Source organism: Chiloscyllium plagiosum, chromosome 43, assembly GCF_004010195.1.
Source record: "Chiloscyllium plagiosum isolate BGI_BamShark_2017 chromosome 43, ASM401019v2, whole genome shotgun sequence".
Classification (NCBI taxonomy): domain Eukaryota; kingdom Metazoa; phylum Chordata; class Chondrichthyes; order Orectolobiformes; family Hemiscylliidae; genus Chiloscyllium; species Chiloscyllium plagiosum.
Window position 1 is genome coordinate 10,698,812 of NC_057752.1, and position 22,841 is coordinate 10,721,652.

General features: G+C 43.4%; 1 protein-coding gene across 1 annotated transcript in view; it reads right to left on the reverse strand.

Moving 5' to 3' along the window:
* LOC122543373 (R3H domain-containing protein 2) overlaps positions 1 to 22,841 on the reverse strand; it is a 230,714-nt gene that overhangs the window by 22,353 nt on the left and 185,520 nt on the right. The window contains exons 15-16 of the mRNA XM_043682021.1: positions 20,978 to 21,204; positions 19,207 to 19,361 (exon numbers count right to left, since the gene is read on the reverse strand). Of these exons, the coding sequence (XP_043537956.1) occupies positions 19,207 to 19,361; positions 20,978 to 21,204 (382 nt within the window). The remainder of the gene's footprint in view (positions 1 to 19,206; positions 19,362 to 20,977; positions 21,205 to 22,841) is intronic.

A 22,841-nucleotide genomic window follows, 5' to 3' on the forward strand; every position in this document is an offset into this window, starting at 1 on the left:
CCACATAGATCACATCTACTGCTCTGCCCTCATCAATCCTGTTTGTTACTTCTTCAAAAAACTCAATCAAGTTTGTGAGACATGATTTCCCACACACAAAGCCATGTTGACTATCCCTAATCAGTCCTTGCCTTACCAAATACATGTACATCCTGTCCCTCAGGATTCCTTCCAACAACTTGCCCACCACCGAGGTCAGGCTCACTGGTCTATAGTTCCCTGGCTTGTCCTTACCACCCTTCTGAAACAGTGGCACCACGTTTGCCAACCTCCAGTCTTCCGGCAGCTCACCTGTGACTATCGATGATACAAATATCTCAGTAAGAGGCTCAGCAATCACTTCCCTAGCTTCCCACAGAGCTCTAGGGTTCACCTGATCAGGTCCTGGGGATTTATCCAATTTTTTGCATTTCAAGACATCCAGCACTCCCTCCTCGGTGATATGGACATTTTTCAAGATGTCACCATCTATTTCCCTACATTCTATACCTTCCATGTTCTTTTCCACAGTAAATACTGATGCAAAATACTCGTTTAGTATCTACCCCATTTTCGGAGGCTCCACACAAAGGACGCCTTGCTGATCTTTGAGGGGCCCTATTCTCTCCCTAGTTACCCTTTTGTCCTTATAGTATTTGTACAAACCCTTTGGATTCTCCTTAACTCTATTTGCCAAAGCTATCTCATGTCCCCTTTTTGCCCTCCTGATTTCCCTCTTAAGTATACTCCTACTGCCCTTATACTTTTCTAAGGATTCACTCGATCTATCCTGTCTATACCCGACATATGCTTCCTTCTTTTTCTTAACCAAACCCTCAATTTCTTTAGTCATCCAGCATTCCCTATACCTACCAGCCTTTCCATTCACCCCAACAGGAATATACTTTCTCTGGACTCTTGTTATCTCATTTCTGAAGGCTTCCCATTTTCTAGCCGTCCCTTTATCTGCAAATGGTTGCCCCCAATCAGCTTTTGAAAGGTCTTGCCTAATACCGTCAAAATTGGCCTTTCTCCAATTTAGAACTTCAACTTTTAGATCTGCCCTATCCTTTCCCATCACTATTTTAAATCTAATAGAAATATGATCGCTGGCCCCAAAGTGCTCCCCCACTGACACCTCAGTCACCTGCCCTGCCTTATTTCCCAAGAGTAGGTCAAGTTTACATCTTCTCCAGTAGTACATCCACATACTGAATCAGAAAATTGTCTTGTATAAGACAAATTCCTCTCCATCTAAACCTTTACACTATGGCAGTCCCAGTCAATGTTTGGAAAGTTAAAATCCCCTACCATAACCACCCTATTATTCTTACAGATAGCTGAGATCTCCTTACAAATTTGTTTCTCAATTTCCCTCTTACTATTGGGGGGTCTATAATACAATCCCAATAAGGTGATCGTCCCTTTCTTATTTCTCAGTTCCACCCAAATAACTTCCCTGGATATATTTCCGGGAATATCCTCCCTCAGTACAGCTGTAATACTATCCCTGATCAAAAACACCACTCCCCCATCTCTCTTGCCTCCCTTTCTGTCCTTCCTGTAATATTTGTATCCTGGAACATTAAGCTGCCAGTCCTATCTAAGCCTGAGGCATGTTTCTGTAATTGCTATGATATCCTAGTCCCATGTTCTTAACCATGCCCTGAGTTCATCTGCCTTCCCCGTTCGGCCCCTTGCATTGAAATAAATGCAGTTTAATTTATCAGTCTGACCTTGTTCTCTGCTTCCTTTGGAAATCCATATACACAATTCTTTTGACTCTGTACCTCATGATTTTCTCCAAGGACTCTATTAAATTTGTCTGGTACACACCGCCTTTTAACAAATCCATTTTAATTAAAGGGCTGGCTGCCTTAATTAACCTACAGCTTTCTAGGTGAGGAGCAGTTTTATTTTGTTTTGTAATCTAAAGCAACCTAGTCACAAATTATGCTAGACTGGTTGAGTTACCGTTACCTAGCTTATCCCCTTTTGGGCATATGTGTTACATTGGTGACAACAACTGAAGATCTGTCATGACCTGACTTACAGATATGTATACCTGATGGAGAACAAGAATGAATAAGCCTACCCATTGGGGTTTTGAATGAGTAGGGATCAAAGAAACATAGAAAATAGGTGCAGCAGTTGGCCATTCAGCCCTTCAAACCTGCCCCACCATTCAATATGATCATGGCTGATCATGCAGTCTCAGTATCCCACTCCTGCTTTGTCCCCATACTGCTTGATCTCTTGTAACCACAAGGGCCACATCCAGCTCCCCCTTGAACATACCTAACAAACTGGCCCCAACTGCTTTCTGTGGGAGAGAATTCCACAGGTTCACAGTTCTGAGTGAAGGAAGTCTTCTTCATCTCAGTCCTGAATGCCTTACTCCTTGCATCTTCCACTGTGACCCCTAGTTCTGGACTTTCCCAACATTGGGAACATTTTTCCTGCATCTAGCCTGTCCAGTCCCATCAGGATTTTATATGTTTCTGTGAGACCCCTCTTCATTCTTCTAAATTCCACCAAGTACAAGCCCAGTCTATCCAGTCTTTCCTCATCTGTCAGTCCTTCCATCCCAGGAATCAGTCTGGTGAATCTTCGCTGGACTCCCTGAATAGCAAGAATATCCTTCCTCAGACTAAGAGACCAAAAGTGCACACAATACTCAAGAATTGGCCTCACCAAGGCCCTGTATAACTGCAGCAAGACATCCCTACTCCGATGCTCAAATCCTCTCACTATGAAGACCAGCACGCCATTAGCTTTCCACACTACCTGCAATACCTGCATGCCAACGTTCAATGACTGTTCCCCCATGACACCCAGGTCTTGTTGCATCTCACCTTTTCCAAAACTGCCACCATTTAGATAATAATCTGCCTTCCTGTTTTTGCAATCAAAGTGGATAACCTCGCATTTATCTACATTATTAGACTGGATTAGGTTCCAGATAGTGTGGAAACAGGCCATTCAGCTCAACAAGTCCACACCGACCCTCCGAGGAGTAACATACCCAGACACATTACCCTACCCTATATTTACCCCTGACTAATACACCTAATGCCATGGGAAAGTTAGCATGGCCAATTCACCTGATCTGCACATCTTTGGACTGTGGGAGGAAACCGGAGCACCCAGAGGAAACCCACGCAGACATGTGGCAAACTCCACACAGACAGTCGCCTGAGGGTGGAATCAAACCCAGGCCCCTGGCGCAGTGAGGCAGCAGTGCTAACCACTGAGCCACCGTGCCGCCCCAAGTTATAGCGCATTTCCCAAGTATTTGCCCACTCAGCCAACCTGTCCAAGTCACCCTGCAGCTTCTAAGCATCCTCCTCACAGAAATATGCTCTTTGGAGCAAAGAAATTGCATGGTCCAGAGCTTCTTACATGGAGCCCCACATGGGTAAAATTTTCCTCTGTATTCCCCTGAGAAATGGGAAATTAACTTCAAAAATCATGAAAGCTACTGGCTTTGGACAACTTGATCAGAAAACTTAACGAGGCAGCCGCATCAGAACAGAAAGATGCTATTATAGATCAGTGGGTCAAAGACAGCACACACTGGAGTCAATGGGAAAAACAGCACTATTTCTCCTGCTGAGTTTCAAGTCTGGAATCAAGGTAGATTGGTGCCTGAATCAATACAAACCCATGCAGGAGAGGTGGCTATTTCTATTCAAGATGTTCCAGTACAGTGCTTACTCTAGCATCTACCTAACAATGTGGATGATTGCTCTGGTTCATTCTATCCACAACAAAAGGGGAAATTTAACCCAATCAATTACTGCCCAGTCCAACACGATGGTATCAACAAGCAACAGCCATTCATCAATACTCAATTTGCATTTCACCAGAACTGCACAGAATCTTCATGGATCAGATCCTCACTTGCATCTACATTTTTAATCACACAACATCAGATTATAGTCCAATAGGTTTATTTGGAAGCACGAGATTTTGGAGTGCTGCTCCTTCATCAGGTGGCTGTGATTTAAAGATTTACAGTGAGATGTAACTGAAATTATATATTGAAGAATACCTGGATTGTTTGTTAAGTCTCTCATCGCTTAGAATGGGCACATTGATTTCAGTTCTTTCATATGCAAATGCAAGAACTTAAAAGTTACATTCTCAAGTGAACTTTAACAATAGGTGCCATGTTGGCCCAGATAATGTATTGAAGGTGTGAAGTGCCCTGTATGAGACTGTCTGTGCCCCAACGTTCAGACTGATTCCAATCTAAGGGATTTATAGAATCTTACATGGATTCATGCAGTTTTTGAGCAAAATGAAATGTAATTCTCCAAGTATAACTTCACCCCACCCCATTGTGTGTGTGCACAATGTGGGTGCGTGTGTGTGTATGGGGGGGATGAGTGTCAATGAGAGAATCTGTGTGTATGTGTGAGAGTGTAAAGGGTATACGTCTGAGAGGGTGCGTGAGTGTGGGAGTGTATGTGTGAGCATACGAGAAAGAGCTTGTGTATGAGAGAGGGCATGCATGAGCGTGTGCGTTCGTCTCTCTCGCTCTCTGTCGGCTCTCATTACCCATTCATTCTACCAGCCTCACTGTAACTGCAATATGCATTGGCTCCAACACACACTGTTCCAATTCAACAAGGTGACAGCATTTTACTCTTTTCCAACCTCTCCATTTCAGAAAACTGAAGGCAGGGATGCCATGGGAACATTATTCTAATCTTCCTACCGACTCTCATTCTATCCTGTCCCAGGCCTCTGTCATCTTTCTTCTACCACCACTGGGTCAAAATCGTGAGATTCCCTGCTAAACTTTGGGGAGTACCACTACTACGTGGGCATCAACAGTTCAAGGAATCAGCACCACATCAAGGAAATCAGATGGACAAGAAATGCAGATTTGAATTTATAACAATATTCCACAGAAACCGGTTTAAAATAAAACTGTTTCCCCACACAGATGAGGAATGCCTTTTGGCCAATGAGCTTTTCCTGTAATAATGGAGGTTATCAGCGTACATTAAATTCTGTCTGTTTGGAGGTGCACAGAACCAGACATGGGCATCTCCGGGTGTTGAAGGAATCAAGTTTGAATATTCTTGCAGCCCAGTTTTGCGTTTCACTGGATTTGTCCAGTGGTGAACTCTTATATAAATGTTGCTGCAAGCTTTACACCCTGTGTTGATGGAACACAGCAAAAACAGATGCTGTGCATCTTCGTCACTGGGAAGGATTTACAACATTTGATATCGATACATATCTTAAACCCTGAAGTCAGTCTCAACCAAAAGTCAGAGGACTCAAAAAAAAAGCCAGGACACAGCAAGTAATGCCTGGAGCAAAATGCATTTCACTAAGGTAAGAAACTCAAAAACTTTCAACTTGGGAATGTGCTTGACTGAAATAAATTAAACTGCGAGCAAAAGGACTGAAATGGAACTTTGTTTTCTAGTGTGACAGGTAACAATAAGATCTCCTGATGTTAGAAGAAATACAACAAAGGCACAGAGATTAAGTGGTCGCCAACTGGAAGCTATGCATGGTGCAAGGACTTGAAAAAGGCAGTGTCTCAAAGGCTTGTGCTTCTGTTTTAGAACCCCTGGAGGATGAGAGAATTTCCTTCAGATATGGAGAATAAGTTCCATCTGTTACTAGATATTAGTATAATCATACTGCAAACTCTTGTGGCAGAAATCAAGTACTGCAACACTACAGTCTTACAGAATTGTCCAAACAGAAAGAGATTCAGAACTTTTCAGTTAGACATCAATTAATGATTAGTGTTGAGAGTGTGGTGCTGGAAAAGCACAGCAGGTCAGGCAGCATCTGAGAAGTAGGAGAATTAATATTTCAGACATAAGCCCTTCATCAGGAAGCTTATGCCTGAAACATCGATTCTCCTTCCCCTCGGATGCTGCCTGACCTGCTGTGCTTTCCCAGCACCACACTCTTGACTCTGATCTCCAGCAGCTGCAGTCCTCACTTACGCTTAATAAATTAATGACGAGCCATCAGAGGACATTACAAGGACTCTGCCCATACCATTTACAGTATAAGGCTCAACTTTTTGAGTAAATTAAAATGCAGTAATATGTATTTGTTGTTACTGTAATCCTCTTTACATTGCTCAGTGATTTCAGGTTTGAGAACTTCAGCATTGTCATAGATAGGCATAGAGATCAACAGCACAGGAAAAGGCTCTTTGGCCCAACAAGTCTGTACCGATCAAAAACAACCAGCTAATTGAACCATAGCCTTGTGCTGCAAAGGTCTTTGTAAAATGGCTAATAAACAAGGACATTCATTTGTTGTTTTCACAGTAAAGAAGAATGGAAGCATGTAATGTAATCCCCAAAACAGTGGCAAAAATCTTATGCCCCTCCATAATAAAGATGGATATTCATTTATTGAACGATTGTAAATTAAATGAGCCAAATACACATACACAGCATTTCTCGATTAGAGTATTGGCAACAATTTTGCACCAAAAATCTTTGATTTCCAGCTGTGTATGTCCACAAAGAGCAGGTCCTACAACTTGGATTCAAATGACTTGTTCAGTTCCCAGCAGTCCAATGGTCCTAAGTATTCACTTTCACCCAAGACAACAGATTCCATAAAGTTATATTCAGAACCACTGTCCTTCACTGTGATATGCTAGGAAGAATAAAGGATAACTTTATAATACAGTGGAGCCTTCTTATAATCATACCAAATTTGCAGATGCTGGATTGAGAAGTGCTTGATTCTATGTTAAAACTGGTATGCCCCAAAAGGTGTATAATCTCAAAATCTGCTATTGGAGAGTTCTCAGTAACACCTTCCTGGGTGCAAGCAAAATCTCTCAGCCTTCGGGAGGTTCCATATTAATAATCAGTTTGAAAGGCTGCATAAGTCATTTAACTGTACCTAACCCTACGGACAGGATGGCAGTTTTGCCCCAGTTATGACTGAGAGATACAATGGGAAGAGCAGAAACACGACTATTTTGTTTGCAAATAGACTGCCACAATAGCACTGCCCATCTATGGTGGCATGTTTATGTATGTGCTAAGCCTGTGGCTTTTCTCAAACTAATTCAGTTTAGCTTTACTTTGTGAACAATGCTTAAGTAATGAAGAATGATACAGTGCTTCTCCTCTTTCCCAACGAGCTCCCCAGCAAGTCAGGATTCAGTGAGTCAGAGGTTGGGAGAAATCCTGAGTCACAACAAAGCTTTCCTGACAGGGAAACTGTCCTATAGTGATAGATGATGAGACAACTTTGACAGGCTGAGCTTTACATTGGCCTTCCATTTAGACAGGAAGCACTCTTGTTTTTCAGAAACATTGCAGAAACTGTCTGAGAATTGCGTCATTGTACCATGAAGGTTTGGAGCAACTTTTCACCTATTGACTGAAGGATAGTTGCCAAAGGTCGTGTGCCAGCCCACCCATCCATATCCAAGGCAAGAATTACTGCAGCGCTTTTGATTTTTCCAAAGAGTCACAGTGGTTGATTTCAATTTCACTTGTAACTAACTGTGCAGACCTTTGACGAACAACCCAGCTTCGTGGGCATAATGACAGTGTTTTTCTCACTGTAAAACATACATGACAATAAAATAAAACTTTTAAAAATGCCATTTTGGCAAGAGGGATCTGTCCAGGTAAACCGGTTAACAATGCATCTGTGCTTGGTGTCATAGCCCAAAAACTTGGCATAATAGTATTAGGCGATGGATTTTACATGTCAAGTAAGAAGGTCACCACCAGAGATATCCCGTCAGCTCACAGTACAATCTGCCAACATCATGGTGAATAGATTTGGGTAACTTCAGTATGCTTGCCCAGGCATAACCAGAATGCTCATGAAAGAGGGCATGAGAAACCCATTAAGTTAGTGGTTGTAGTCTACGCGCAATCTGGACAAAACAATTCTACCTCCAGTGTCACAGCAGCTTAACATGAACAAACAGAGGTTTTGAGTGATCTGCATCTGAAGACCTTTGTAAATTCTTAGCTCTGGTCAAGATGGCCTGTCTTCCAGCATTGCCTCCTCCTCTTCAGGTGAATCCTGGGCCTTGGTGCCTATGCACTAAAAGAAGAACCCACAGATTCCTTTGCGAGAGAAACTTGAAATTACCCTCAGGTAGGAGAGATAGTGGCCAAACTTAATTCACTAGGATGCAAATGGGTTTGTTGAGGGATTCATATCAGTCATGTGTATTGCTCCCCAGTATTTAACCTTTCCACCCCAACTATCCACCCGATCCATGTCTCTCATCATTTTACATAGTTGGCTCTGCTATAATGCATGTTTGTTCAACGCAAATTAGCTTGAGCGCGTTTGAAGAATTTAAACCCATTAATGCCGATTTCTCTCCACTGATGCTGCAAGGCTGGCTGAGCTTTTCCAGCAAATTCTATTTTTGTCTCTGATTTACAGCGTCTGCAGTTCTTTCAGTTTTTAAATGTTTCCTCATCTTAGTCCTATCCTACACCCAGAGGCTGTTAGCCCTGGTACTACATTACCCCCAACCAGGGGAAACCTCCTTCTGTGCATCCAGTCTGTCCAGCTGTTAGAATTTTATACCTTTCAAGCATATCCTTTCTTCTCCTTTTAGCTCTCATGACTATAGGGCTGGTCGAACTAATCTCTCTTGACAAAGCAGCTGTCCTCCCCACTATCAGCCTGGTGAACCTCTGCTGCAATCTCGGGTAATAATATACTTCCTTAGGCAGGAAGCCAAAACTGCAGGCAATAACCCAGGTGTGGTCTCACCAAGACCCTGTATGACACCCCTTCATCTGAATTCAAACTTAGAGTGAGAGCACAGTGAGGCCAATGGGAAGATCAATGTGAGGTAGTAGCACAGAGCGAGAGCACAGTGAGGCCAATGGGAAGATCAATGTGAGGTAGCAGCACAGAGCGAGAGCACAGTGAGGCCAATGGGAAGATCAATGTGAGGTAGCAGCACAGAGCGAGAGCACAGTGAGGCCAATGGGAAGATCAATGTGAGGTAGCAGCACAGAGTGAGAGCACAGTGAGGCCAATGGGAAGATCAATGTGAGGTAGCAGCACAGAGCGAGAGCACAGTGAGGCCAATGGGAAGATCAATGTGAGTTAGTAGCACAGAGCGAGAGCACAGTGAGGCCAATGGGAAGATCAATGTGAGGTAGTAGCACAGAGCGAGAGCATAGTGAGGCCAGTGGGAAGATCAATGTGAGGTAGCAGCACAGAGCGAGAGCACAGTGAGACCAATGGGAAGATCAATGTGAGGTAGCAGCACAGAGCGAGAGCACAGTGAGACCAATGGGAACATCAATGTGAGATAGTAGCACAGAGTGAGAGCACAGTGAGGCCAATGGGAACATCAATGTGAGGTAGTAGCACAGAGTGAGAGCACAGTGAGGCCAATGGGAACATCAATGTGAGGTAGTAGCACAGAGTGAGAGCACAGTGAGGCCAATGGGAACATCAATGTGAGGTAGTAGCACAGAGCGAGAGCACAGTGAGACCAATGGGAACATCAATGTGAGATAGTAGCACAGAGTGAGAGCACAGTGAGGCCAATGGGAACATCAATGTGAGGTAGTAGCACAGAGTGAGAGCACAGTGAGGCCAATGGGAACATCAATGTGAGGTAGTAGCACAGAGTGAGAGCACAGTGAGGCCAATGGGAACATCAATGTGAGGTAGTAGCACAGAGTGAGAGCACAGTGAGGCCAATGGGAACATCAATGTGAGGTAGTAGCACAGAGTGAGAGCACAGTGAGGCCAATGGGAACATCAATGTGAGGTAGTAGCACAGAGCGAGAGCACAGTGAGACCAATGGGAACATCAATGTGAGATAGTAGCACAGAGTGAGAGCACAGTGAGGCCAATGGGAACATCAATGTGAGGTAGTAGCACAGAGTGAGAGCACAGTGAGGCCAATGGGAACATCAATGTGAGGTAGTAGCACAGAGTGAGAGCACAGTGAGGCCAATGGGAACATCAATGTGAGGTAGTAGCACAGAGTGAGAGCACAGTGAGGCCAATGGGAACATCAATGTGAGGTAGTAGCACAGAGTGAGAGCACAGTGAGGCCAATGGGAACATCAATGTGAGGTAGTAGCACAGAGCGAGAGCACAGTGAGACCAATGGGAACATCAATGTGAGATAGTAGCACAGAGTGAGAGCACAGTGAGGCCAATGGGAACATCAATGTGAGGTAGTAGCACAGAGTGAGAGCACAGTGAGGCCAATGGGAACATCAATGTGAGGTAGTAGCACAGAGTGAGAGCACAGTGAGGCCAATGGGAACATCAATGTGAGGTAGTAGCACAGAGTGAGAGCACAGTGAGGCCAATGGGAACATCAATGTGAGGTAGTAGCACAGAGTGAGAGCACAGTGAGGCCAATGGGAACATCAATGTGAGGTAGTAGCACAGAGCGAGAGCACAGTGAGACCAATGGGAACATCAATGTGAGATAGTAGCACAGAGTGAGAGCACAGTGAGGCCAATGGGAACATCAATGTGAGGTAGTAGCACAGAGCGAGAGCACAGTGAGGCCAATGGGAAGATCAATGTGAGGTAGTAGCACAGAGTGAGAGCACAGTGAGGCCAATGGGAACATCAATGTGAGGTAGTAACACAGAGTGAGAGCACAGTGAGGCCAATGGGAACATCAATGTGAGGTAGTAGCACAGAGCGAGAGCACAGTGAGGCCAATGGGAAGATCAATGTGAGGAAGTAGCACAGAGTGAGAGCACAGTGAGGCCAATGGGAACATCAATGTGAGGTAGTAGCACAGAGCGAGAGCACAGTGAGGCCAATGGGAAAATCAATGTGAGGTAGCGGCACAGAGTGAGAGCACAGTGAGACCAATGGGAAGATCAATGTGAGGTAGTAGCACAGAGCGAGAGCACAGTGAGGCCAATGGGAAGATCAATGTGAGGTAGCAGCACAGAGTGAGAACGCAGTGAGACCAACGGGAAGGTAAAAGACTTGTAGCAGTACAGAGTTAGAGCAGAGAGAGCCCAGTGGGATGATTGAAAATAAAGGCAGGAGCTCAGGCATGGCAAGGGGCAGTACAGTGCTAGGACCTCGGGGTTTTGGATATTGAATTAGAGTAACATTTCAAACTTTTCCAGTGATAACAAACTGAAAGCTATTGCAGATAGTGATACTCATGGACAGCAACAATACATAGTCTCGCAGAATGGCCAGACAACCGAAAGCTGAATTTTCAGCCAGAGAAGTGAAAGGTGATGCATTTTGGCAGAAGTGGTAAGGAGAGGCAATATAGACTTTTAATGGCAAAGTTCTCAAGTGCATGTGCAGGGGTAGAGCGACCTGTTGGAACTTAGTTTCCCTTAGTAACTGAATTTTCTTTGTATTTACTGAATAGCATGAAACTTCATATCACAGCTTTTTTAGTATTAATTAAGGTTTCAAATGTCTAGCACAGGAAAACAAAAGGGGAGAATCATGAGCTGCACTGAGACTATGATGCCCCATTAAGCTAGTCTCAAACATTGATCTGATGCCAAGTGTACCCTAATATCAGTGTGTTATTTATGAAAAGAAGTCGTATTTGTTCGTAGAAAGAAAGGTAAACTAACCCTCAGATGAAAGTAGGCAAGGGGACAATGTTCATTCCTGATGTCATGAGTAGCTGCCTGCCGTAACTGGCCAAAAGGATTCAGAAAACTGATCAACCCACCCCTGGACATCAGATATTTCAATACATGCCTAAGGCAGAAGGGAGTTCTCATTGGGTGGCCCTGATAGAGCAGTCCTTATCAGGCAGACCTTGTAGGTAGAAGTCCTTATCAGCTGGTCCCTATAGGGAGCAGTCCTCACTGAGAAGGTCTTATCAGGTGGTCCTCTTAGATAAGAGCCCTTATCGAGCAGTCAGTGTGTGGTGCTCAGAGCTGTCTTCTCCTGTTGTCTTTCTTTTGTTTCAGCTGCAGGAAGAGCAGGAGTGTCGACCAGGTGGCTGACGGGAAGGTGAATCACTGATTAAAAAACTCACCTCCTGAACGGGACTGCTGAGTAAGTGAGGCAATACACAAAGGAACCTCGATTATCTGAATATCGGATTATCCGAAGGGGATCTCAAGGTCCCGATCGAAACATTACGTCAAAGTGTTCTTTCAACCCTGATCGTGTCTTTTGTTTACAGGTACAATGATTAAAAACAAACTCGGCTCACTGCTGCCGAGAACAGTCCTGGTCAGTCCAGGCACAGTCTCCAAATGACTGACCTCTCTCTCTCTCTCTTCCCGCACACTTTCTCTGGAGTTCTACACAGGGGTGTATCTTGAACATGCTTCCCCAGATTATCTCGCCAATATTGTCTTGTATAGGGCAAAGGTGGAACCTGTCAAACAGTTACAGTGTTGGTGTGTCTATGTGCGCACACTATTTGGAGACCTACCCCACAAAGGCAGCAGCAGTCTGACTGTTGGTGTACCATCTGGCTTCCTAGGGTTGGGAGGAGAGGGGGTGGGGGGGCAGGGGGCGGAGCTCACGCACTGTGTGCTGCTGCCTTGTCTCCTGAACGGGGAGCACACTTTACAGAAAACTCCGAGCCCCAAAGAAAATGAATTAACCAAATAATCAATTATCCGAACAAAACAGCGTCCGCCCATCTCGTTCAGGTAATCGAGGTTCTTCTGTATTTGGATGGTTGCGTTACTCAAAACGCTGCTGAGGTAGTGTCTCCCACCCAATCTCCTCCTCTAACCATAAACAAGTCCTGTGCATCAGATTGGGAAGGTAACTAGTTTTTTAAAAAATTCTTTATTTTTCTATGGTCTCTTTGGGTATTTAGAATAACAGTTCGGGCAGTTGAATGTTACTCCTGTAGGCTGTGGGAGGTAAGAGTCACCACTAAGGTCCCTGCTGACTTTGTCTGCGGGAAGTGCACACAACTCCTGCTCCTCCAAATCCACGTTAACGAACTGGAGCTGAATGAACTTCAGATCATTCGGGAGGCAGAGGGGGCTATTGAGAGGAGTTACAGGGAAGTAGTCACAGCTCAGGTACAAGAAAAAGGCAAATGGGTTACCGTCAGGGGATGGAAAGGGAACCGACAAGCAGTGCAGGGATCCCCTGTGGCCATTCCCCTCAATAACAAGTAAATTGTTTTGGATACTGTTGGGGTGGGGGGGGGTTTGGAAATGACTTACCAGGGGTAAGCCATGGGTACAGGTCTCTCACGCAGAGTCTGTCCCTGTTGCTCAGAAAGGAAGGGGGGAGAACAGCAGAACATTCATCATTGGGGACTCCATAGTTAGGGGGACAGATAGGAGGTTCTGTGGGAACGAAAGAGACTCACAGTTGGTGTGTTGTCTCCCAGGTGCCAGGATTTGTGATTTCTCGGATCGTGTTTTTGGGATCCTTGACGAGGAGGGGGATCAGCCCCAAGTTGTGGTCCACATAGGCACGAATGACACAGGTAGGGAAAGGGATGGGTATTTAAGGCAGAAATTTAGGGAGATAGGGTGGAAGCTTAAAACTAGAACAAACGGAGTTGTTATCTCTGGCTTGTAGCCCATACCACGCTAATGAGGCAAGGAATAGGGAGAGAGAGGAGTTAAACTTGTGTCTACAGGGATGGTGCAGGAGGGAGGGTTTCGAATGCCTGGATAATTGGGGCTCATTCTGGGGTAGGTGGGACCTCTATAAACAGGATGGTTTACACCTGAACCAGAGGGGTACCAATATCCTGGGGGGGGCAAATTTGCTAATGCTCTTGAGTAGGGTTTAAACTAATTCAGCAGGGGGATGGGAACCTAAATTGTAGTTCCAGTGTCCAGGAATAAGGTGGGTGAACCTGCAGCATGGGTTGGTACCTGGGACTTCGATGTTGTGGCCATTTTTGCAGGTTCCAGGATTTAGATGTTTCAGTAAGAACAGAAAAGATGGTAAAAGTGGGGGGAGGTGTGGCATTGGTAGTCAAGGACAGTATTACGGTGACAGAAAGGATGTTTGAGGACTCATCTACTGAGGTAGTATGGGCTGAGGTTAGAAACGGGAAAGGAAAGGTCACCCTTTTGTGAGTTTTCTATAGGCCTCCGAATAGTTCCAGAGATGAAGGGGAAAGGATAGCAAAGATAATTCTGAATAGGAGCGAGAGTGACAGGGTTATTGTTATGGGGGACATAACTTTCCAAATATAGACTAGAAATACTATAGTTCACGTACTTTAGATGGGTCAGTCTTTGTCCGATGTGTGCAGGAGGGTTTCCTGACACAGTATGTAGACAGGCCAACAAGGGGTGAGGCCACATTGGACTTGGTACTGGGTAATGAACCTGGCCAGGTGTTAGATTTGGAGGTAGATGAGCACTTTGGTGATAGTGACCACAATTCGGTTATGTTTACTTTAGCGACAGAAAGGAATAGGTATATACCGCAGGGTAAGAGTTATAGCTGGGGGAAAAGGCAATTATGATGTAATTAGGCAAGATTTAGGATGCATAGGATGGTGAAGGAAACTGCAGGGGATGGGCATAATTGAAATGTGGAGCTTATTCAAGGAACATCTACGGTGTGTCCTTGATAAGTATGTACTTGTCAGGCAGGGAGGAAGTGATCGAGGGAGGGAGCCGTGGTTTACTAAAGAAGTTGAATCTCTTGTCAAGAGGAAGAAGAAGGCGTGTTAGGATGAGACATGAAGGCTTAGTTAGGGCGCTTGAGAGTTACAAGTTAGCCAGGAAAGACCTAGAGAGAGAGAGCTAAGAAGAGCCAGGAGGGGACATGTGAAGTTGTTGGCAGATGGGTGCAAGGAAAACCCTAAAGCTTTCTATAGGTATATCAGGAATAAAAGAATGACGAGAGAAAGATTAGGGCCAATCAAGGATAATAGTGGGAAGTTGTGCGTGGAGTCCAAGGAGATAGGGGAAGTGCTAAATGAATATTTTTCGTTCGTATTTACACTGGAAAAAGACAATGTCGAGGAGAATACTGAGATACAGGCTATTAGACTAGATGGGATTGAGGTTCACAAGGAGGTAGTGTTAGCAATTCTGAAAAGTGTGAAAACAGATAAGTCCCCTGGACTGGATGGGATTTATCCCAGGATTCTCGGAGAAGCCAGGGAGGAAATTGCAAAGCCTTTGGCTTTGATCTTTATGTTGTCATTGACTACAGGAATAATGCAGGAAGGCTGGAGGATAGCAAATGTTGTCCCCTTGTTCAAGAAAGGGAGTAGAGACAGCCCTGGGAATTATAGACCAGTGAGCCTTACTTCAGTTGTGGGTAAAGTGTTGGAAAAGGTTATAAGAGATTCGATTTATAATCATCTCGAAAGGAATAATTTAATAAGGGATAGTCAACACAGTTTTGTGAAGGATTGAAATCTTTGAGATGCTGACCAAACAGGTGGATGAGGGTAAAGCGGTTGATGTGGTGTATATGGATTTCAGTAAGGCGTTTGATAAGGTTCCCCACAGTAGGCTATTGCACAAAATAGGCATGGGATTGAGGGTGATTTAGCGGTTTGGGTCAGAAATTGGCTAGCTGAAAGAAGATAGAGGGTGGTGGTTGATGGGAAATGTTCATCCTGGAGTTCAGTTACTAGTGGTGTACCGCAAGGATCTGTTTTGGGGCCCACTGCTGTTTGTCATTTTTATAAATGACCTGGAAGGGTCCAGGGCGCAAATTTGCAGATGACACGAAGGTCAGTGGAATTGTGGACAGTGCCAAAAAATGTTGCAGGTTACAGAGGGACATAGATTAGCTGCAGAGCTGGGCTGAGGAGAGGTGGCAAAGGGAGGTTAATGCGGAAAAGTGTGAGGTGATTCACTTTGGAAGGAGCAACAGGAATAGAGAGTGCTGGCTAATGTTAAGGTTCTTGGTAGTGTGGATGAGCATAGAGATCTCGGTGTGCATGTACATAGATACCTGAAAGTTGCCACTCATGTTGATAGGGTTGTTAAGAAGGCATATGGTGTGTTAGCTATTATTGGTAGAGGGATTGAGTTTCGGAGCCATGAGGTCATACTGCAGCTGTACAAAACTCTGGTGTAGCCACACTTGGAGTATTGTGTACAGTTCTGGTCACCGCATTATAGGAAGGATGTGGAAGCTTTGGAAAGGTTTCAGAGGAAATCTACTAGGATTCTACCTGGTGTGGAGGGAAGGGCTTATGAGGAAAGGCCAAAGGACTTGAGGCTGTTTTCGTTAGAGAGAAAAGGGTCGAGAGGTGAATTAATTGAGATATAAAGGGTAATCAGGGGATTAGATAGGGTGGACAGTGAGAGCCTTTTTCCTTCGATGGCAAGGGCTAGCAAGCGGGGACATAGCTTTAAATTGAGGGGTGATAGATATAGGACAGATGTCAGAGATAGTTTCTTTACTCAAGAGATAGTAGGAGCGTGGAATGCACTGCCTGCAACAGCAGTAGACTCGCCAACTTTAAGGGCATTTAAATGGCCAATGGATAAACACATGGATGATAATGGAATAGTGTAGGATAGTTGGGCTTCAGATTGGTTCCACAGGTCAGTGCAACATCGAGGGCTGAAGGGCCTGTACTGCGCTGTAATGTTCTATGTTCTAAGATGGACCAGGAGGAGGAAGAGGAGGAGGAAGACCAGCGAAGAGTTCCATGACGTCTCAGCTAGAGAGGGGATGCTGCCTCCACAACTTTAACACAACTAAACAGCCTGTTTTGCCCTTTGGTAGCAGTGAACTGTTCCCAAGTGTCACAGTTATATGCTTTATTTCCTTCATTAACTAATCTAAACTGCCATTTCTTAACAAAGTCATTAAACTATCAGAGAATTGCTACAAATTGTTGACTGTCTACATTGGGTAACTGCGAATGCAAACCTCCTAAAATCAACAAGTACAATCTTTGAAGATGGCAGCCCATATGGAGAAAGTGATTAGAAAAACAGATGGGACTTTGGGCTTTGTAATTGCTCTCACTTATGATGAACACCTTCAAAGTCCAGCAGCATCATCTTTCTTGGAAAGGACAGATGCAAAGTACTCACGTAGCCTCTCAACCATGCCATCTGTGTTCATGAGGAGATCCTTTTTGGTCAATACTGGCTCCATGCCTTCAGATTGCTTTCTGTTTTAGCTGCTAGTTTCTTTTCATACTTCTTTGTTGCATCTTCTTTACATTTTCACCTGCTTGTTCTATTTTCAGCCTAGTTCTCACTCAATCATGTGCATCCTTTTTGTGCTACATCCTATTCTCCTTCTTTAATTTCATTTCATTTCATCCAGGAAGCTCTAGTGTTGGTTGCCCTACCTTTCCTCCTTGTGGGAATGCACTCTGACCGTCAGAACATTTCTCACTTACAAGTTTTGCTAGTCAGTTTTTGATTCCATTTTTCACAATGCTCCTCCTCCAACGTTTATTATCCTTTTCCATAGCCAACCTCAACCTTGTTTCAGTGTGATAATGGCTCACTCAACGTCTCGTAATACTGATATATGGCTCACCTCAATTCCCAAAAACAGGTCCTGAAAAGATTCCATCAAAAAGGTATAGACTGAGAAAATTCTTTCGGACACTTTTTGAGAAAACACTCATCCCTCTCTGTCCATAATATTAAAATATCTGAATTCCCAAACTTTAAAACTCTGTAGTTTTTAGTGTGTCTGTGTAATTTCCTTACAGAATACATGCAGTGAAATACACCCAGTTGTGTAATAATACCTCTTTTCGTTCTTAACTCTAAGCAAATAGATTCCTCCAAGACATCCTCACTCTTTCCCTAAAACTGTAATATTCTTCTTAATACTGCTACTCCTCTTTCCTATCTTTCCAGAGCCCCTTGCCTCCAGGAATATTTGATATCCAGTCCTGCTCTTGAGCTAGGTTTCACTTACTGCAACATTAATTTCTCACATGGCTATTTGCACCAGCAGCTCATTACCTTTATTTACCATATGTTACGCATTTCTATGAATTCACTGTATATCTAAATCAGAATTCACTGCTTTACCTTTTAGTCTGATCCCGCCTAACACCTGATTTCCTTTTTTTACTTGGACCTCTCTCTCCCAAACCTTTGTGAATCTTATTTGTCCTTCCTAATGCTATATTGTGGTTCCCATTCTGCCAAATTAGTTTGAATGCTTTTGGACAGAACGAGCAAACTATTCCACAAGGACAGGCGAAATACAACCAACCTAGTCTGCTTAGATCTCACAGTCCCAGGTCTCAATGTGCCACAGATCTAAACCCTAATGGGAAAAAAAGATGTCAAGTACCTCCTTAGTGTAGTACTGGACAGTAGGCCTCAGGGTAAAGTCCAACACTGTGCAGAGTTTCTGAGTTCAGTACCAGGTGCTACATTGTGTCGAGACAGTGGGCTAAAGGTGTGACAATAAAAAAGGCTCAGCCTTAGCTGATCACTATAAAATGACTTATGGTGGAAAGTACGTGCTTGGCAATAGTGGGCGAGGACAATATCAATCTGGTCTGCTTCATCATTGTTGCTGCATTCCAACCCAGCCATGGTAACATAGCCTGCAAATACATGATCAAGCTTTCCCATGCACTAAGTGTCTGCAGTTGCTTATGAGACCATACAGGAGCACAGGTATTGGAAAAGAAAATAGGAAAAAAGAGAAATACACCAAAACTGATCCAATTTATGCATTCAGACTTCCTATAATAGGGCAAATCCATACAAACGCTTTTTCTTAAATTTTTGCTCATGTTATGAAAGTGGCTTCACTGAAAGTTGTACTGTTGTCTTCGCAAAATATTTTGATTCCTAAATGAAACAACAGAAGTGTGCGTATGGAGATGATCAGCTGTCATTGTTGTGTCAAGTAAAACTTGTGACCAAAAATGAAAAGCTGCCATCAGCAGTGACTGTGAAGAGATTTGAACAGATCTTTTCACTTGACTGATTAAGGCACCCCAATACCAAGAGAACGTGGAACTGAAATCAAGCAGCTCAAAACAACATACAGGCAAGGTCACAGATTTGAATCCATTTTGGCACATTGAGTGGGGGGGGGGTGCGAAAATGACCAAAAAGAAGTAAACTTCTGCTAACTATTGGACATTTCCTTGGATCATGTACAGAAACTGTTTTTGCTCTTGGAACACTTGGTTATATAGAGACAGTAAAAGGATTTGGATTAAATATGATAATAAGCAAACTCCACTGTACTAAATGTCTTACAATGTTCCAATTCACAATTCATACCTAACTCAGCACCAACACAGCTAAATAAATCAAGTGCAATTTGAAGGGGAGAGACCGTGAATGCTGACTCACCTGTGTTATCATGTGATTGGTCATTGGTTGTTGTGGAGGTGTGGGTGGCAGTTGCTGCTGTTGTGCAGAATTCGACAGGACGGTCCTCCCAGGTTGCTGTGCAGAGGCTTGCACGTAACTTGATGACGTTAACTCAGGAGTCCCGAGAGGCAAGCCTAGAGCAGGAGTAACCAATTCTTACAACATAGAACGAGTGACCGTACGAAGCTCTACTTGACAGCTGTACAAACATATGCACAATGCCAAAACAAGCAAAATTTACTTAATTACATTGTTCAATTCTTGCAGGTCACACAAGCTCAGTTCATACCATAACTATATATAAAAAAAATGCAGACTTTGTGTTTGACACAAATATTCTAACAGAGGATTTCAAAAAGCGATCATGATATAATGGAAATAGATCAATCGCTAAAAGACTAAAAATTCAGCTTCTCAAAAATTTGGAGCGGATTTCAACTTTTTCTCAATTTATTCTGTTCCCTCTGTGTAAAATATAAATTATGTTCAGGGATTCAGACAATGAGATTGCACAACTTGTGCCTCAGTTCAACATCTGAACAAACATTTGCTGACAAGCAGATGGACACAAGCGGTAGGAAATCCCACAAGAAATTGAGACTGAAAAGGAAACAAGAGTTGTGGCAGGAATTTTGTTTCAACCCTGAAATAAAGACTATAAAACAAACATGTCTTATACTTTTGCCTCTTTGTGAGGAAATTGCTCACATCTTGCAAGTTGCAGTCCAGAATGGAAAGGGCTCCAGTGACATAGGTGATGGGATCAGTAGTTGCTACTTTGTTCTTTTAGAACATAGCGCCCTTTTAGTGCACAAACAAGTTGTCAGAGCTGAGAGTACAGTTACTTAGCATCCCGAAATATCAGGTCACTGGTTTTATGGGTGCCAGGATGAAGTGTGAAATGAGCATCGCCAAATATTGAACAATCCAGATGTGTCAATACAGTATGAAAGGAGTGACAGCATGAAAGGCTGCAATCCAAGAGTGAGGCAACTTATTTCAGCAGGGTCACAGTGCAGAGTTTATTCCTATGTTTCCTCATGACAAGTTATCAATTTTAGGTACCTTTAGCAGATATCACAGGAAAGATGAATACCACTCCACAAGGATGGAAAGTAAATGTTAGAAATGCTCAGCAGGTCAGGCAGCAGAGAAACACCACAAACATTTCAGGCCGGTGACTGATGACGTGGTAGGCTACTTAAAACGGAGACGAGGGGCAACTTCTTCACTCAGCACGTGGAAAATTCTCTATCCCAGAGGATTGTGGAAGCTCAGTCATTGAGCAGGTTTAAAAAAGAAACCAATAGATATCTGGAGACAAACTACATCAAGGAATTATGGGGATAGCATGGAAAAGTGGTGCTGTCGTAAATGATCAGCTCCGATCTAACTGAATGGAAAAGCAGGCTTAAGGGACTAAATGGTCTAGTCCTGTTCCTATCTTCTTGACATTAACTCTGTTTCTCTCACCATGGATACTGCCTGACCTGCTGAGCATTTCCAGCATCTGGAGTGTTTTGCTTTGGGGAAGAAAATGGGATGGCTGCTTCTGTGTTTGAACACAACTTGTAGCAGTGAGAATCAAATCACTTGGGCAGCAATGGCACGTCATGGCCTTCAAAAACGGAAAACTGAGGTGAAAAGAAACGTTCCTTCAGCCTCAGCAAGAAGAGAATTGAAACCAAATGATTATTTATGAAAGAGCAAGACAGAAAACAACTCCGAAATGAATCCGCAATATGCGCACCTGTTTTGGAGACCCTGTTTCCACTCTTACTACTGCCAATGCTATCCCCTCGAGTCAGGATGGAGATTCCACTGAAGCTGCTTGCTTTAGTTACAGGCGGCTTCAGACTGCGGTTGGAGCTGTCAGAGTCCGTGCTGCTCCACGGCCGAGGCTCGGAGGACTTCAGTTCATTCTCAGTGCTGCTTTGACGACTGCTAGAAGCTCTGCTTAGGCACTCTCGGTTTCCTCTGCAACAATGGAGACATGAATCAATGACCCGCTAAAAAGACCTCATGGCAGCAAAATACTACGATTTCTGCATTATTCCATGGGGATTCATCTTTGTTTCAATGCAAGTGTTTCTCGCTTTAACAGAATTATAAGCCTTTTGTTTCTTGTACACTTGAAACATCAAAAAGCCTATCAAGTATTGCACAAACTTTGCCACAATGATATGGTTGGTGCTGCTTTTCAAGTCTTCATGCCCAGTATTTTCACAAATGCAACAAACAAACAAAAATATCAGCACATCAAACACAAAAAGTGCTTCTTTAGATCCATCTATCTATTCTAGGAAAACTCCAGAGAAGGAGCTGAATCCAAGAAGTGACGGGGATTTGGAAACAGGCAACATTGTGTAAATCTAGCATCTCATTGCCCTACATAGCATATACTGTCAATAAAAATATATTGCCTCACTTTAAAACCAACCTGTCATAATAAATTGTAAATACTGCTACAAATATGAATACTTGGTAAAGGGGCTAACAGCTCAAAAGTGCAAAATTGTCAATGCACGTATTCAATAGAAGCATTTATGTAGCACCTTTAACACTGTAAAACATCCTTAGGCATCTTATAGGAGCACGATCAAATAAAATTTGTCATCAGCTAAATAAAGAGATATTAAGACCAAACTGTCAGTCAATTGGTAGGATATAAGAAGCTTTGTAAAGGAGAAGTTCAGGCAGGGAATTTAGAACTTAGAACCTTGATGGGTGAAAGCACGGCTGACATTGATGGAGTAATTAAAATTCGGGATGCACAAAAAGCCAGAATAGATAATGGCACAGGGTTGTAGGGCTAGAGGAGATTAAAGATAGGAAAGAACGACACCATGGATAGTTCAGAAAACACGTATGAGAATTTTAAAATCAAGGCACTGCTTATTTAGGAAGCAACAAAGCAGTAATAGGTGAATGGAATTTGACAGGGATGGAGCTGGTGACATTAGAACAAAGTCTGTGGAAGCCTCCCAATATTTAATTGGACAAAATTTCTGCTCATCCTTTACTGGATGTCAGATAAACAGTGACAATTTAAAGGAAATGGAGGAATCAAGGGAGGTGTTGGAGAGGTAGAGTTGGGCATTATCAGAATACACGTGGAAACTAATTGAGCTTTTAGGTGATGTTGCAGATTAGAAATCGGAAGGGGTCCAAGGATTGAACCTTGGTGGACAACAGAAGTAACAGCACACGAGTGGGAAGAGGAGACGATGCAGGTGATCCTCTGGCTTCGACTTGATAGCTAAGAACGGAGTCTAGTGTTAACTCAGTTGGGCAAAAATGGACAGGGACCTGAGATAGTGTGGTCAATTGTATCAACAGCTGTAGTAAGATGAGAAGGACAAGGAGAGAAGGACAAGGAGAGATAGTTAATGTTTGTCACAGATAATGTTAAGACATTTACAAAGCCTCAAACTATTAATATGCTTACAGCCATACTTTTCTTCAATGCTGATCAAATACAATATTGCCACAACATAAAGCTAGCAGAGTGAATTTAAACGGATACAATAAGTTGCCGTAGGTAAACCCATAAATTAATTCAATTATATGCAAACAGCTGCAACATGACCTCCCAACTCCTACATTCAATGCTC